The sequence below is a fragment of the Giraffa tippelskirchi genome, chromosome 6, assembly GCF_054371585.1.
Source record: "Giraffa tippelskirchi isolate mGirTip1 chromosome 6, T2T-mGirTip1v1.2.pri, whole genome shotgun sequence".
NCBI classification, from domain to species: domain Eukaryota; kingdom Metazoa; phylum Chordata; class Mammalia; order Artiodactyla; family Giraffidae; genus Giraffa; species Giraffa tippelskirchi.
The window spans coordinates 3,633,749-3,652,427 of NC_137280.1; the positions used below are offsets into that span (position 1 = coordinate 3,633,749).

General features: G+C 40.1%; 1 protein-coding gene across 12 annotated transcripts in view; it reads left to right on the plus strand.

Annotated features, from left to right (window-relative positions):
* Positions 1-18,361: 18,361 nt before the first annotated feature.
* The window catches only part of RALYL (RALY RNA binding protein like), a 548,770-nt gene continuing 548,452 nt past the window's right edge, over positions 18,362-18,679 (plus strand). For 8 of the 12 annotated variants that reach the window (XM_081496753.1, XM_081496765.1, XM_081496748.1 and 5 more), the window contains exon 1: positions 18,362-18,508. Coding sequence is in view for 8 of the 12 variants with exons in the window: in XM_081496748.1 (XP_081352874.1) it covers positions 18,397-18,508 (112 nt within the window). In the remaining 4 variants the exon portion in view is untranslated. The remainder of the gene's footprint in view (positions 18,509-18,679) is intronic. The other 4 variants (XR_014055712.1, XM_081496750.1, XM_081496758.1 and 1 more) reach the window with 1 other exon arrangement.

Sequence of the window (18,679 nt, forward strand, 5' to 3'; positions counted from 1 at the left end):
CTTTCATGTTGCCTAGTCTTCACGAGAGTGAGTAACTCCTGACTGACTGAATCTATGGATGTGAAAAGGCTTTTACAAGGACGTGATATTTTAAACTGACTTTACCTGAAAGTGACTATGAACTAGTGATGCAGACTGAGTCTATGTGTAGGGTGATGCGGTGGTAGAGACCAGTGGGAAGAAAGTTTTTCGAGCAGGGGGAGTAGCCTAGCTAATGTGTAGACCACAGGATTCAGGGTATGTACCTGGGTAAAGCTTCGGGGATTTGTTCTGTGTCAGAGGAGGCTTCTTTTCCCGAGAGAACTAATATCATTAAATTTATATCTTAAAAAGGTAAGTCCCTTATGGGTAAACTGTATGGTAGTGGTTGAGGGAGACCACTGAGGTCAATTAGAAGGTTGTAACAGAAAATGCAGATAGAACGTGATGGTCATCTGGCTTAGGACGTTGAAAGAGGAAAATGAAAAATGTAAATGGACTTCTCACAGTTATGAGGTCAGATCCACAGCACTTAAGACTGCTTAGACGTGGGGGAAGGACAGTGATAAACGTAACTTTAAGGTTGTTGACATTAAGATCTGGGTAAATGGTGTTTAAAACAGTGGGTGATAACCAGGTTTGAAGGCAAGATACTCAATTCAGTTATGCACCAGGTACAACTGATTTAGGCTCTGTAAAATCCACGTAACAGTCATTTAAACCATGTAAACTCCTCTACCCCAATATATCGAAAGTAGTTCCAAGGAGATCCGTTGGTTCAGTGGCATTTGCCCATTTATTCCAAGCTTGTGGCCGCGTTTTGTCACAGTGCAGTCATGTTCTTACTGAAGGCACAAGAATAGAAGAGTAAAGATCGACACGCTCTCCTCTCATTCTTTACCCTTTAGAACAAGCAGTTAGCAAATGCTTTCCTCTAAGACCACCAGAAGACTCCTTTATAGCTTTCCCTGGCCTTGGCCTCCCCTTGCTGCAAATAATGCTTGGTAAAAGAGAAAGGGATCCTCACAGTTGGCTTAGAACAGTGGTTCACACTCATGTTAGACATCAAACCCCCTGGTAGAAATTTGAAATGAAATTCATGAACAATATAATCTACCTGTGTACCTCATAAGAAAAAAATATATACAATGCTCCATTTGTCATAAAATAGAAAAAATAAAAGGATGCATAAATGTTTGGGCAAGATTCACAGTGAGGTAGTTGGATGTTTGCCACCGTAGCTTAGGGTAAATACTGTTTGCAGCAATATGTAGAATCACCACAGCACAGCCCTGGTGGTCAGACTGACACGTGTGTGCTGTATTGCTGTCACAGACAGAGTGCGTGGTATTGCTATCAACCATTTTGCAAACTGTTACACAAGTCTCAGTAGCACTTGGTGAATTTAAAAAAAAAAAAGCACAAAAATACTAACAACATGCGAAGTCCAATCCTGGAGGCACGTTGAAGAGTGTGTGGAATGCAGAACGGTTCTACCATGAGCACTTTTTTCTCTGTGTTGCACCGAGGCACTGCCAGGAACCCCCCTCTCCCCCCCGCAATCTGTGCCAATAGTGACTCTGATCTTTGTGACAGGCAGATTTCCAGGGGAAAAAAGTGTGATTGGCAGACTGTAGATCAGAGTAGGAATGTAAGAGCAACTGAAGGCGAAGAAAGATTGATTTCCCTGATTTTGAGTGGCATCTCATACATTCCCACCATACTGCCAATAGCTATTACAGACATTCACCATAAAGCTAAATTAAAGGTTACCCTGCATTAATTCTCATTATGTGTCTAGCCCTAAGGGATCTGATTAATTCTGTCCAGGATAACACTAATTGTAAGATTAAAGTTTCCTTGCAAAATCTTGCTCAGTATCTTAGGCACTGGGGAAGTGTATCCACTGAAAACAACTTTTAATCCATGTTCTCAAGACTTGCAGTGAAATACCTAACTTATAGTTTAGAATCTCTAGAAAAAAGTTTCATCACTTTATGATGTTTTCTTTTAATTTATTGGCTCATACAGCTTCTCATCCTGTACCGAACTAGCCAGACTTCAACTTTTTTTTTTTCTTACTATTCACTGTAATCTAACTTGCCAAACGTTTTTTGCTGAAGGCTATTTGCTCATTAAAAATCAAAAGTTAAAAGCAGTTAAGTTGAAAATGATGAACTGAGAAACAAAAAGAAATTTAATTAGTATAATAAAGGTTAATTTCACTAAAACTTAAAATGATTGACTTTTTTTCTTCTGCTACATGAAGCAAATAAGAATGTCTCTTTGCAATCTGGTTCTCCATCTGCATGGACAGGCTAATAAGAAAATAGTTTTTAAATAAAAAAAATTTTTGAAAAATCCATTGATATTTATAGAGCCATTAAAATGACATTTTGCATTTAAGGTAAATTAGAATTATCTCACTAATCAAACAATTTCAAGTAACAAATAGAAATAGATGTTGAAGAACGAATTTAAATATGAAGTCTTATTTTATTGCTTTTTACTTGGAATTAAAAAAAAAATTTGGCCACATCATGTGGCATGTAGGATGGCAGTTCCCCGAGACGGAATGGGGCCCCTGCCCTTAGTGGAAGCATGGGGTCTTAACCACTGGATTTCCAGGGAATTCTCTCATTTGCAATTTCTTAGTAAAGGCATTGGGTTTTTAATTTCTCAATCCCAAAACTATGTTGAATAAAAGTGGTAAAAATGGACATTTTTTTCTTGTTCCTGAACTTGGGGGAAATGCTTTCAGTTTTTTACCATTGAGAATGATGTTTGCTATAGGTTTATGGTATATGGCCTTTATTATGTTGAGTTCCCTCTGTGCACATTTTCTGGGGATTTTTCATCATAAATGGGTGTTCAATTTTGTCAAAAGCTTTTTTGCTGTTATCTGTTGAGATGATTATATGGTTTTCTTTCTTTGTTAATATGGTGTATCACATTGATTGCTTTGTGTATATTGAAGAATCCTTGCATTTCGAGAATAAATCCCCCTAGCTCATGGTGTGTGATGCTTTTAATGTGTTGTTGGATTCTGTTTGCAAGTATTTTGTTTATGATTTTTGCATCTATGTTTATCAATGATAATGGTCTATAATTTTCCTTTTTTTGTGATATTTTGGTCTTCTTGGAATGAATTTGGTCTTGGAATGAATTTGGGAGTGTTCCTCCCTCTGCAATTTTTTGGAAGAGCTTGAGAAGGATAGGTGTTGGCTCCTCTATAAATTTTGATGAAACTTACCTCAGATGCGAAGCCATCTGGTCCTGGACTTTGGTTACAGGACTTTACAGTGGAATTCTGAGAATACCCCAGAATCACAGTGTTTAGGCAGGAAGACAAAATTATGTAGATCTGTGAGTGTACATGTATGTTTTGTAAAATAACAAAGACTACTGCCTCAATGAATATGTGAAATTGTGTAACTTATTGCTATGAGGTTTGAGATCAGGAAACTCTAAAGCAGGACTGATTAGAAAAGATTAAGGAAGAGATTGCTTCTCTGGTGGCTCAGACGGTAATGAATCTGCCTGCAATTCGGGAGACTGGGTTCCATCCCTTGGGAAGTTTCCCTGGAGAAGAGATTGGCAGCCCACTCCAGTATTCTTGTCTGGAGAATTCCATGGTCATAGGAGCCTGGTGGGCTGATGGCAAAGAGATCAAACACGAATGAGTGACTCACACACATACATAAGGAAGAGATTAGTGAATGATGGATTAGCAAGTGATGAGCATGTTTTTTTTTTTCAGGGGCTTGAAGGAAATGATGGATACGTGACAGTGAAAGTAATGATACGGTGTTGAGGGCTAAGAAAATAGGGAGAAAATAAGGCGGTCTTGAACTGGCTATGGAGGTAGAATGACTTAGCTGCCCTGATAAAAGTGTGTTAATGAAGAATTTAAAATGGTTAGAAATATGAACGTGGAGAGAATAAGGAGATGGTTGATTTAATGTCATAGATTCAGATGACAAAAATGGCAAAATCTTCCAGAGATGCTACTTTAGGTAAGAGGGTGGTGTTAGAAGAGTTCAATGTGAAATAGATTTATGGTATCTTATTGGATAAGAGGAAGGTTAGAGGGATCCAGAACGGATGAAAAACTGATGAAGTAGTTCAATTATGAGGTCGCCAAAGACTAGAAGATTAAATTGCTTGCCAAAAAAAAAACCATGTAGATGCTCGAGATAGAACTTGGTAATGAGAAAAGATTTATGTGTATGTAGTTATCTATTTATGTATCTCTAGGTGGATGAATTTATGCATATATACACACATTATTAAACCAAGTTAATCAATTTTATTAAATATGTATTAAAAGAAGTATTATTTTACTCACTATTTTATAGTATATAACTTATTTTATTTCCTAGAGGAAGGGGCTGGGAGCTAGAGACTCTGAATTATAAGGTAAAAATCCTTAAATTATTTTTAAGGCACGGTTTTAAAAGTGCAAACAAATCCAGACAAAAATATCCACAGCTTAATGCTATTGTCTTGTAGTTTTCTACTGAATCAGAAAAGTTACATTTGTTAAATTAACCATATATCCTTGTGAAGTGAATAGAAGGAAAGATTGAATCAGCTACTGGATTAGAAATGAATCACTTGTAGATGTAAAGATAAATTTATTTTAGTAAATTAAGAAAGCATTTACTCTGCTTACAAAATGCTTATTTTATATATGGACTTAATATTTAAATCTTTAAGGTTCTTAACTATCTTCAGGAATTGTTTCTTTTAATTTAGTTTAATACAGAAGCATCTTTAATGATAATGATTTTATATTTAGTTTTAAATTTAGTTATGTTTAGTTATTTAGTTAGAAAAATATTCCATATTTTGTCTAATCACTTTGAAAATACTGTATAATAAAATAAAAAATAGATTTCCCCAGTTTGTTTATAAAAAGCAGATACTTTGATAATCTGAATTCACTCCTGTAGTATTTATACTCTGAGATTAAAAAGAAATAAAATCCCTTTCCTAAAATTTAATAATTTCCAAATAAAATTTCTAAATATAATTTTAGAGTTGTATTTACTAGACATGCCCTATGCAATCCAGTGGTTATTAGTTATGTATGGCTCATTAAACTTAAATTAATGAAAATGAAATACAATTAAAAATAGTGTGAATTCATCTCTTGCTGTGGAGCACAGGAGTGTTGTTTGAATACTCTTCGATCATGTTAGGGTTTACTTGTTGCAGTTAATGTAGAATTTGGAAATCCAAACTCTTGTCAGCTATTAAGAAATATTTTCTGAGACCATCCCAGGCAATCACTTGAGTTGGATGATGACGGTGAACATTTGTATTAATCCAATAATTGTTGTGAATATTGTAAGACATTGTATTAACATAAAAACTACCTACTTGAAAAAGATATTAAAATATTCAGGAACTTTCTAGTGAAAGAGACACTGAAATGTTCGAGAAAGTTTTAATGAGTTATTCATTCCAATGAAGATTAAAGGCCAATAAATAAGGCAAAACAGAAAGCACCCATTCTTTTTACATAAGTATAGTTGATTGACAATATTGTATTAATTTTAGGTGTACAGCAAAGTGATTTATATACATGTGTGTATATATATATATATATATATATATATATATATATGTTAAAGAAAGTATCCACTCTTAATCTTGACCACAAACAGGACAAGAGGAAGCAGAGGACACGAAGATACTATAGAAAAATGGATTTTAGTTAGATATAAAGAAATGTTTCCTGGTGTGGAAAGTAATCGCACATTGGAAGGATTTATTGAGTGAGGTTATAGGATTTTGGGAAGTCTTTAAAAATAGAATACATTTCAGTCTCTCTAGGGAGGTATGTGATATGCTGGTAGGCATTGAGTGTGAGGATGAATTAGATTCACTGCCATGTTTTTTTTACACCAACAATTCCATGAATCTGTACAGGACTATAAAGTTGGATAATTCTCACTGTGTTCTTCAGGGAGTCAGGTTTGCACACTGCCATTTCTAACAGTGAATCAGGGCCAAAATATTACCTAATGTTCAACAACTTTTCAAATACAAGAAATTAAAAAAAAAACATGAAAAATACAAAATGCTAGTGTTTTGCTTCCATTTTGAGAAGCAGGGTTTCTTGAAGTGGATTAGCATTTCCTTTCCTTTTGTAAGAAGGAAATTACTTGAATCCTAATGTAAATACTATTCTTGGAAAATCTCATATTCTTATTATGCTACTAAGTTGAGAGAAAATTGTGTTACTATGACTTGAGAATGCATGTGAAATAATGATCTGTGCCTTTAATCTGAGTGACAGAGTTTTACACATAATAATCCCCACTCCTCATTTTGCATGAAAATACTCCCATCAGACTGACACAAGCTTGGTGTTCCAGCTGATATTCAAGCCTGTGGCTACGGGCACATGGGTCAGAGCCACAGAGAACCGGGAAGCTGGGAAGTGGCCGGAGACACCCACTCGGGAGGCACTGGAAGAAGCTGGATGGGTAGCAAACTGGTACAGTGGAGCTGAGCTTTCTGCCACGGAGGATGGTGTGGCTACTTCAAAGCTGCAGTGATTCTAGCCACATATCCGGTACATCAAAGAAGAAATTCAGAGCCACAACTCACCCAAAAAGCCAATGACTAAATTTTTTTTCTTTTTTTTTAATCCATTGATGTAATTCTTAGCCAAGTTTAAAATAGAAAACAGAAGCAGGTCAGGCTGAGTCATACTCACAAGGCAAAATTTGGGAGAAGCAGGAATCAAAGTCTGGAGACAGATGGCATTTCAAATCTGCAGAAAACTGTATTTGAGAATAGCTGACCACATAAAGAAAACCAAGAACTGACCCTGGAAAGAGAACACTCTCTGGGGAGATGGGTGGGTGAGGAAGTCAAGATAAAATTGTCTACGCCAGGCTTTGTGAGCGAGAATGTCCTTTTGATAGCATGACATAGCAGAAAGTCCTTGCTTTGGGGTGAGACAAACCCAGGTTTATTCTCACCTATTGGCTGTGTGATTCTGAGCAAGATACTTAATCTCTGTTTCATCATCTGTAAAATTCCAATAATGATTCTTATCGTCCAGGTTATTGTATTTAAAACTGAACAATCACTGTGCAATTATAATGCAGCAGAGAATCAATGAACATTATTATATTGAAATTTCAGTGGGTGGAAAGGGCTTTCAGCATTCATTCCTTCACTGCATTATTCCTTCATTCATCTGTTCACTAATTCTTGAATATACACAGAGTGCTGGAGGCAGAGGATACGATCAGGAGATGGTTAAATTCCTTTAGAATACAGATCACTGGTAGCAAGGTATTGCCATAGTACTCACTACAGAGAGGAAGGCACCAAGCTTCCAAGTCAAGCACAGAGAGGAGCTGCAAGTGTTGGGTATCTGTTCTTATAGGGATCCTAATGGTTTCAGACCTCTCAATATTTCATGTGTCTCTAATTATTCTCTCCAGAGGAACTTCTTCCTTTTTGGATAACAGCACTTTAGCCAGTCTCACAGAATTGAGGTGCTGCTAAAGGTTTTCATACATATGAAATATATATATATATATATATATATACAAAAGAAATTATGTTAGCGTTTGAGTAGGAATGCATATCAACCATGAGTAAATAAGAGTTTCATTTTTATTGGAATTAGTGTAAAAAGCTCTGGGGAAATAAAGATCTGAAAAGGGAAATAAAAGATCTGAAAAGATCTGAGTGGTCAGAAAAAACACTAATGCATGGTGAGGAAGTTCTGTGGAAGGCCTGTGGAAAGCGGCTACCACAGATGGGCATGTGGTTTTAGGCATGGCATCATCGTCAGTCAGCTGGGCAGCTGGATGTAACAGAGCAAGGGCAAGCTGGAACCCATAAGGACACACTCCAAGCTATTAGGACAATCCGGAAGCCACGTCCTTCTGTCGCTACATCTAAGCTCAGTGTTGCTGCTGCTGCTGCTAAGTCGCGTCAGTCGTGTCCGACTCTGTGCGACCCCATAGACGGCAGCCCACCAGGCTCCCCGTCCCTGGATTCTCCAGGCAAGAACACTGGAGTGGGTTGCCATTTCCTTCTCCAGTGCATGAAAGTGAAAAGTGAAAGTGAAGTCGCTCAGTCGTGTCCGACTCTTCGCAACCCCATGGACCGCAGCCCACCAGGCTCCTCCGTCCATGGGATTCTCCAGGCAAGAGTACTGGAGTGGGGTGCCATCGCGTTTCCTGAAACTCAGTGTTACAATTGTTCATCTGCGGAAGAATCCGGCGGCTTCACCAGTGCCCTGGAGATGCTCCTCACTCAGGACGCCCAGGAGCGGAAGAGGATGCAGGGAAGGTGATTTTGGATGAATTGCTCGTTTGGCCACTTTTCTGTGCTCATAATGAGCCATCAGGTCAGCCCCCATGTGACTGAAACGCAGTGACTCCCCGGGCACTGAGCAGACCTCCTGAGAATAAGGAGTGATGCTTTATCCCGCTTTCCATACATCATGCATATTCCTGTATTACCAAACTAACCCAATACTACCCAGGGAAGAGAATTCCGGGAGATTCCATTTTCAGCCTTACTAGGTCGGCACAGAGCAAAACCTCCCTTGAGAGAGGGAGGTCTTTTGGTATCACCGTCCTCATAGCCCAGCTCCTCGCAGTGTGGTTCCATTTAACCCTGTCTGCATCCAGAGAAGTCGATGGCACCCCACTCCAGTCCTCTCGCCTGGAGAATCCCATGGACGGAGGAGCCTGGTGGGCTGCGGTCCATGGGATCGCTAAGAGTCGGACACGACTGAGCGACTTCACTTTCACTTTTGCCTTTCATGCGTTGGAGAAGGAAATGGCAACCCACTCCAGTGTTCTTGCCTGGAGAATCCCAGGGACGGGGAGCCTGGTGGGCTGCCATCTATGGGGTCGCAGAGTCGGACACGACTGAAGAGACTTAGCAGCAGCAGCAGCAGCAGCAGCAGCCGCGATTCCCAGCAGGAGGCGGAGGAGGGGGTGGGAAGGGTAGAGACAGGTGACGAAGGGGAGGCACCCAAGAATCACTTGAAGAGCTTTTTCTAACTGCTCACTTCTGCTTCTGTTTGTTCACCTCCCAACATACTGAGAGTTTAGTTACCGATTTCGGTTTAGAGGAAGAGAACTCACCCTGCTACCGCTACAGAGCCACACAGAGAAATCACCAATGCTGGTGCAAATGTGCGTCTTCCACTGGGTGATCTGTGTGGAATAAAGCTGTAGACCTCTGTTGCGTATTCCATAGAAGTAACTTGTTTGTTTTTTTAACTAATGGATTCTTGGATCCTTAAAGACAGGAAGAGAGTCTTGTATAACTTTTCTTCCGTCTTGCATGCCTGCGTGCTCAGTCCCTCAGTCGTGTCTGACTCTTTGCGACCCCATGAGCCGTAGCCCGCCAGGCTCCTCTGTCCATGGAACTTCCCAAGCGGGAATACTGGAGTGGGTTGCCATTTCCTTCTCCAGGGGCTCTTTCCAACCCAGGGATCGAAGCTGCGTCTCCTGCATTGGCAGGCGAATTCTGTACCACTGAGCCACCTAAAGCCTTTCAGACGAGGGGAGTGGAAGGGGGTGGGGACGGAGAAGTAAGGGAGAGAGGCTGAGGGGGAGGCCGAGTGACACGCGGGTGCTGTTACCACTGCCCCACGCCCTGGTGTAATCGGAGCTGGGACCTCTGCACGCTACCTGCCATCCCTCCCCAGAAAATGGCAGGTGTTACCATTTACATATAAAACGTTCTTTTATTACTAGGGTCATAAGCTCACCAGGTGTGACTTATATTAAATAATCGAGTATTGTGGATTAGGCCATGACCAAAAAATGATGTTCATAATCAATACAGATATCTAACAGCTCTGACAACAGTCCTGCAATGTAAACTGAAATAGGAGTATTTTAATGTTTAATGAAGCAGCATATGACCTATTGAAAAAGGCCTTTATTGCAACTTATTGGTATAAGTTGGAAGAAAATAAGAAGGTATTAATACATAATGTTGGCTTATTCTTCCCCCAACTAATAATATTAGGAGTTTAATAACATTAAAACTGTGACTCTAATTTGGTATTGAATAAAATGCCATCTACTGTTATGATTAAATTAAGTTACTAAAAGGGTAAACGATCCTGAAATAACAAAAATAAATGATATTTGTTAGGAAAAAATTCTGTATCTTATGATAAATATTAGGTTTCATAAATGCTAACTTATAAAACAGTGCTTTGCATTTTTAAAATTTTGCAAACAACACTTATTAGTAACGTATATTCTACACTTGTTCTTCAGCTCATAATTTTTTTCTAGTTGTTCAGGTTAAGTTTTTTAAATATAGTTCAAGTGTTACATCAGAAAATTAATTGAATGCATTTTAAGAGAAATTAACATGATTTAGCAGTCTACCATATATGAGATACAGAAATTTAGAGAAAATCTTATTTTCAGTTCCAAATAAATGGTTTTGAATTATTTTAACTTTCTATATATGTCTCTCCCATGCATTTTAGTGCACAAACCTCCTCTGGCAGAGAGAGGCATTATTAAACTTTCCCAGGTAATAAACCAGCGATGACAACTGGCATATAAGGTTGGTGCTTTTAGAACTGTTTGCTGATAAACAGATAAATGGATGAATAAGTAAGTAAATAAATGAATGATTTCTACCCTTTGATTATTAACTAGTCTTCCTTTTAATGGTAACCTATCTACTAGTCAGTTATAATATTAAGATGCATAGCTGTTTGGGAGTGGTGAGATATACATGTCTGATGTATTTTATATTTTACATAATATTCCACCATTGAATATTTAAAACACAAATATTTCTCTCATATATTCATCCAATGTTTTTCTCATTCTCAGCTAGACACTACTTGTTTTTCTTTTTCAGACTGTATTAATGACCTATAAATCAGTCTTCATCTGTAGGATGAAACAGATTTACAGTGTTGCAAAACTAATGTTGGCCAAAAAAGTCAATACCTTGCCTACAGTCTATAAGCTATTTATACAAAAAATTGATGTTAGTAATTAAAACCCAATTTATATCATGAATAAAAGGATAAAAAATTGAACAATTAAAAAGAAATTATTGGCAGTGGAAGGTACCACTGATGGTGCCTAGAAAATTAAAGTAAATTTATTTTTATGAAAGCAGTGAGGTTTATATGATGGAAAAAGAATAAAGCTTTAAGGGTCAGTGAGCTTGTGCGTTAACTCCATACTGACATTCATCAGAGTTTTTGGTTTAAACAACAGAAAACAAATACTGGTTTTAAACATGAAAGACAGTTTTTTGGAAATGGTTAGCTCATAGAATTAAATGGAATGCTGCAAACCACAGATTTAGAAATTATTAGGAACCTAAGGCATCTATTTGGCAAAATCATGCCACTTGAATAGAGGCTGGGATATTCCTATGCTGATGTTGGACCCCACTGACACTATGGGCACAGACAGAACACACGGGTGGTGCACTGTGGCTGCAGTTATAATTGTTTTTTGTGTGCATCCTAAGTCACTTCAGTGGGATCCCACTCCTTATGACCCTATGGACTGTAGCCCTCCAGGCTCCTCTGTCCATGGGATTCTCCAGGCAAGAATACTGGAGTGGGTAGCGACACCCTCCTCCAGGGGATCTTCCCGACCCAAGGATGGAATCAGTGTCTCTTGTATCTCCTCCATTGGCAGAAGGGTTCTTTACCACTAGCACCACCCAGGAAGTTGACTTTTAACCTGCCCCTAATTCTTCCAATTAGGTTGGATGGCATCACCAACTTGATGGACATGAGTTTGAGCAAAGTCTGAAAGTTGGTGATGGACAGAGAAACCTGGCATGCTGCAGTCCATGGGGTCGCAAAGAGTCAGACACAACTGAGCAATTGAACTGAATTCTTCCAAGGGAAGACATCAGTCCCAGATAATGTCTTCTAGTGGGTGACCTGAGTCACATGTTTACACTGTGACGCCTGTAGCCAGAGAGAGCAAGTAACTGGAATTTTCTGGTTCTGCTGTGGGAGTGAAGACCCTACTTCCAACTGGAAGCTATAGAAAGTTAGTTTATGAATTGTATGTATGTAAAATGTGAAATTTGCATGTATCAGAACAGCCAATGAGTACTAAAACCGTTAGAAAGTTGTGTGATCCAAGCAGGCACATAATTTGACTTCTCTGGAGATAATTTTTAAACCTACAGAATAAAGACAGGGATATCTATAATTTAGGATCACTTGGAAAGATAGTGCAAACACACTGGGCAAACATAACCACCAGTGACGACCTGGGTCAGCGAGGGTGAAGTGATGGAGTGCTGTGAGGAAAATGTTCGCACGGTCACTGACGCGCGATACAGAGATGGGTGACTTGGAGGTTAGTTGACAAACGATGATTGCGATTCACTGCATCCATGAACACCATAATATCAGCTAGATATTATTACTTCTAAGGCAAACTTTCACAAGAATGTTGGACAGGATGAGGGATCTGGGAGAAGCAGGAAATAGGCTGTGACAAAATATAGCAATCTTTCAGGTTATTTACAACAAAGTGAGGCAAGCTACATTGTGGAGTTTAGAGAAAAACACTTTTTAGAAGCTCTTTTGAAAATAAAGCCAACTATATAGTGATTTAAGAGAAATGTACCTCATATAATACACCACTGTATGTTTCATAATTTTTCATAAATTTCAATATAGTTTACATCTGTCAGGAAAAAAATACATTTTTTTCATATGCCTTAACAAGTCCAAAGGTTAGAATCAGCATAGAAGTACTTGAGTATTTTTCAGAGTATTTTGAGTTTCACAAATTTTGTTACAAGACATAACAGGCTCTTCCTTACTTCTGATAAGAAATAATACTTTTATAGCACCTTTCATCCAAGACCACTTCTGTATTTTTTTTAATTAGTTTATTTATCTATTTTTTAACTTTACAGAATTGTATTGGTTTTGCCATACATTGACATGAATCGTCATGGGTATACACGTGTTCCCCTTCCAGAACCCCTTCCCACCTCCCTCCCCATCCCATCCCTCCGGGTCTTCCTGGTGCACCAGCCCTGAGCACCCTGTATTGAAACTGGGCTGGCGATTCGTTTCACATATGATAATTTACATGCTTCAGTGCCATTCTCCCATATCATTCCGCCCTCGCCCTCTCCCATAGAGTCCATAATACTGTTCTATATATCTGTGTCTCTTTTGCTGTCTCACATACAGGGTTATCTTTACCGATTTACTAAATTCCATATATATGTGTTAGTATACTGTATTGGTGTTTTTCTTTCTGGCTTACTTCACTCTGTATAGTAGGCTCCAGTTTCATCTACCTCATTAGAAATGATTCAAATGTATTCTTTTTAATGGCTGAGTAATATTCCATTGTGTATTTGTACCACAGCTTCCTTATCCATTCATCTGCTGATGGGCATCTAGGCTGCTTCCATGTCCTGGCTATAATAAACAGTGCTGCGATGAACATTGGGGTACACGTGTCTCTTTCAATTCTGGTTTCCTCAGGGTGTATGCTCAGCAGTGGGATTGCTGGGTCATATGGCAGTTCTATTTCCAGTTTTTTTAGGAATCTCCACACTGTTCTCCATAGTGGCTGTACTAGTTTGCATTCCCACCAACAGTGTAAGAGGGTGTATGTATTTTTATAAGTTTTCCCTATCCTTTTGGTCATAATTTAGCTAAGATATCTGAGCAAATAAGTAAATCTGAAAGGACTCAAATCACACAGTGGGCTAAAAGGCTAAGAAAGCTGTGTCTCATTTTTTAAATTTGAAAATTTGAAAAAAAAATTATATAACCACACTATCACCAACTCTTTGTGCTTAGAAAGTCACTTTCTCTCACTCCTTCTCAGTTTTCTCATATCATATGACAATGAGGGAGTATCCTAAATGATTGCTAAAACCACTCTCATCTCTGAATCTGTGTGACTCCATCACCACTCCTTACTTCAGCAAGTTATAAACTAATACTGTATGCAGAAGTTGTTTTGAACTGATATTTCTTGATATATTAACTCTCCTGTTAAGAATGTGTATGTGAAAATGGAAAGTTAAATGTGCAAGAAACACAAATATCCATATATCTATTTGGATATGTGCACTCTCACTCTCTCAGAAAGAGAATATAGATATAGGAAGATAGATCTCTACTTCTATTACATAAGTTCTAAAATTACTGTAACATAATTTACTCTGTGGATATTTATATTTGCATTATAATTCCTGATACACAGTCTCTTCTCTGAAACCTTTAGGAGCATGTTATGGAAATTATAATCTGCAAAGTAACATAATGCTTATACTGTGCTATATATGGAGAAGGCAATGGCACTCCACTCCAGTACTCTTGCCTGGAGAATCCAATGGACAGAGGAGCCTGGTGGCCTGCGGTCCATGGGGTCCCTGAGAGTCGGACACGACTGACCGACTTCACTGTCACTTTTCACTTCCATGCCTTGGAGAAGGAAATGACAACCCACTCCAGTGTTCTTGCCTGGAGAATCCCAGGGACAGGGGAGCCTGGTGGGCTGCCGTCTATGGGGTCGCACAGAGTTGGACACAACTGAAGCCACTTAGCAGCAGCAGCATGCTTTATATAACACCCCCAGAAGAATTTGAGTGGCAACCCATAATCAAACACTCTACAATTATTTCTACATTCAAATATTTCTATATTGAAATGTATTTACTGTGCACAAATAAACTGCGCAGCTGAATGTTTGCCATGTGCGTGTATTACACTTAAAAAATCAAAATGGTATTAAGAAAAAGAAAAAATGCAGAATATTACACTTAGAAAATAAAACCTTGATTTAAAAAAAAAAAAAAAAACAAAACTGCAGTAGCCTCGCATCAAGTTCATGCTTAGCCGGCCAAATTAGTTGGGATCAAGTCAAGTTTTGCCATCAGTTCAGTTCAGTCGCTCAGTCGTGTCCGACTCTCTGCGACCCCATGAATTGCAGCACGCCAGGCCTCTCTGTCCATCACCAACTCCCGGAGTCGACCCAAACCCATGTTCATCGACTCGGTGATACCATCCAACCATCTCATCCTCTGTCGTCCCCTTCTCCTCCCGCCCCCAATCCTACCCAGCATCAGGGTCTTTTCCAGTGAGTCAACCCATTGCATGAGGTGGCCAAAGTATTGGAGCTTCAGCTTCAACATCAAACCTTCCAATGAACACCCAGGATTGATCTCTTTTAGGATGGATTGATTGGATCTCCTTGCAGTCCAAGGGACTCTCAAGAGTCTTCTCCAACACCACAGTTCAAAAGCATCAATTCTGCGGCGCTCAGCTTTCTTCACCGTCCAACTCTCACATCCATACATGACCACTGGAAAAACCATACCCTTGACTAGACGGACTTTTGTTGGCAAAGTAATGTCTCTGCTTTTAAACATGCTATCTAGGTTGGCCATAACCTTCCTTCCAAGGAGTAAGTGTCTTTTAATTTCATGGCTGCAGTCACCATCAGCAGTGATTCTGGAGCCCAAAAAAGTAAAGTCTGACACTGTTTCCACTGTTTCCCCATCTATTTCCCATGAAGTGATGGGACCAGATGCCATGATCTTAGTTTTCTGAACGTTGAGCTTTAAGCCAACTTTTTCACTCTCCTCTTTCACCTTCATCAAGAGGCTCTTTAGTTCTTCTTCACTTTCTGCCATAAGGGTGGTGTGATCCGCATATCTGAGGTTATTGATATTTCTCCCGGCAATCTTGAGTCCAGCTTGTGTTTCTTCCAGCCCAGCGTTTCTCATGATGTACTCTGCATATAAGTTAAATAAGCAGGGTGACAATATACAGCCTTGACAGACTCCTTTTCCTATTTGGAACCAGTCTGTTGTTCCATGTCCAGTTCTAACTGTTGCTTCCTGACCTGCATACAGGTTTCTCAAGAGACAGGTCAGATGGTCTGGTATTCCCATCTCTTTCAGAATTTTCCACAGTTTATTGTGATCCACACAGTCAAAGGCTTTGGCATAGTCAATAAAGCAGAAATAGATGTTTTTCTGGAACTCTCTTGCTTTTTCGATGATCCAGCGGATATTGGCAATTTGATCTCTGGTTCCTCTGCCTTTTCTAAAACCAGCTTGAACATCTGGAAGTTCACAGTTCACGTATTGCTGAAGCCTGGCTTGGAGAATTTTGAGCATTACTTTGCTAGCATGTGAGATGAGTGCAATTGTGCGGTAGTTTGAGCATTCTTTGGCATTGCCTTTCTTTGGGATTGGAACGAAAACTGACCTTTTCCAGTCCTGTGGCCACTGCTGAGTTTTCCAAATTTGCTGGCATATCGAGTGCAGCACTTTCACAGCATCACCTTTGAGGATTTGAAATAGCTCAACTGGAATTCCATCATCTCCACTAGCTTTGTTCGTAGTGATGCTTTCTAAGGCCCACTTGACTTCACATTCCAGGATGTCTGGCTCTAGGTGAGTGATCATACCATCGTGATTATCTGGGTCGTGAAGATCTTTTTTGTACAGTTCTTCTGTGTATTCTTGCCACCTCTTCTTAATATCTTCTGCTTCTGTCAGGTCCATACCATCTCTGTCCTTTATTGAGCCCATCTTTGCATGAAATGTTCCCTTGGTATCTCTAATTTTCTTGAAGAGGTCTCTAGTCTTTCCCAGTCTGTTGTTTTCCTCTATTTGTTTGCACTGATCGCTGAGGAAGGCTTTCTTATCTCTCCTTGCTATTCTTTGGAACTCTGCATTCAGATGAGAATATCTTTCCTTTTCTCCTTTGCTTTTCGCTTCTCTTCTCTTCCCAGCTATCTGTAAGGCCTCCTCAGACAGCCATTTTGCTTTTTTGCATTTCTTTTTCATGGGGATTTTCTTGATCCCTGTCTCCTGTACAATGTCATGAACCTCTGTCCATAGTTCATCAGGCACTCTGTCTATCAGGTCTAGTCCCTTAAATTTATTTGTCACTTCCACTGTATACTCATAAGGGATTTGATCTAGGTCATACCTGAATGGTCTAGTGGTTTTCCCTACTTTCTTCAATTTACGTCTGAATTTGGCAATAAGCAAATGGTATCAAATGTTTATAAAACAAAACCTTTAGTTCTAAGAGATTTTTAGATTTTATCTATATCATAATAGATTTTGAAGTTGTTCCTGAGTATTTTGTTTGCCCAGAAACTCCCTCTTTTTGAAAACAGCTTTTGGGTTTGCTTTTCTGATCCACCTACGTGTTTTGCACTGAAGTTTAATGGTGTCTACAGACCACCTCCCTGGCTGGACACGGTTGCTTGGTCCACCTGGGCCACATTTTACTCCAGCTATGACAATCTATTTTTCGTTGGCATTTTTAACTTACTGCAAAAAGGCCCAGTCCATCTGTCACTTTCTCGCTGGCGGCAGAGGTTTGAGAGCCATCAGGAGCTGTTCTTGGCCTGTGGGAACAGTTTGGCCACAGAGGATAAATGAAGGGAGCCGCTATAGAGACGCGGCGTTGAGGATTGGAGGGCGTCCTGTCAGCATTGCAGTCTGTGGTTCTGGTTCCTGAAGTGTCCCATCTGCAACCCTCACGTTCCCAGGAGTTTTGTGAGTCCCCTGGATTTGACAAATCAGTGTATATTCATTTACCTGTAAGAGTGTGAACAAGGTTTCAATTACTTTCATCTGAAAGAGCCTTAATCAAGAATGAAAAATCTTTTTTGAGCCGCAGATATTTATTTTGAAATTTGAGCCTCTCCATCTGTCTTAAGAATCCTGCGGAGACACTCCAAAAGAAACGTGAAAGTGAAGTCGCTGGGTCGTGTCCGACTCTTGGCCACTCCATGTACTTAGCCCTCCAGGCTCCTCCGTCCATGGGATTCTCCAGGCAGGGATACTGGAGTGGGTTGCCATGCCCTTCTCCAGGGGATCTTCCCGACCCAGGGATCGAACCTGGGTCTCCTGCATTGAGGGCAGACTCTTCACCACCTTAGCCACCAGGGAAGTCGCAGAGCAACCCGGGTGCCCGCTAATACCTCTTCTCTAAACGGAAAGCATGTTTCCTCATTGAGAATGCTGCGGCAGCAACTTAACCCTGAAATCACCTTTGCTTCACACAACAAAAGTTTCTTACTGACAGTTCCTCTAAGTCAGTCTGAAGAAAGCTCAGCCTCACATGATCACTCACGGGCAAAGCTGACAGAGTTTCCACCATCTTTTACTCGTTCCTTGTGGGGAACGTGGTCTCTAGGTCACTGTGGAAAGGAGGTGAAGACTGGAATGAAGCTCACGCTCTGAAATGCTTGCGTCAGGAGTGACACACGCCACGTCCGTCTCTGACACGCCTGCGTCAGAAGTGACGCACGCCACGTCTGTCTCTGACACGCCTGCGTCAGGAATGACGCACGCCACGTCCGTCTCCGACGCGCCTGTGTCGGGAGTGACGCACGCCACGTCCACATGCAGCCTGTTGTCCAGGAGTCAGTGGCTCCTCTGCCGGGAAGGAGAGCTCTTCGGGCGATGAAGTGGAGAGCGGAACACGTGGGTTACAGTAAGCAGCACCCCCGTTACAGTAAGCAGCACCCTCACTGTCCTCTTGGGATCCAGTAAAGTCTACACTAGAGAGTCGGAATCAAGCTGAACAGTTGCGATGGGCAGACCTTTTTTTTTTCTGGGAAAATAATTGATCGGTGCAGGTCAAAGGAAAAGAGGTTGAAAGCAGCCTCTCTGGGGACCGTGTGCC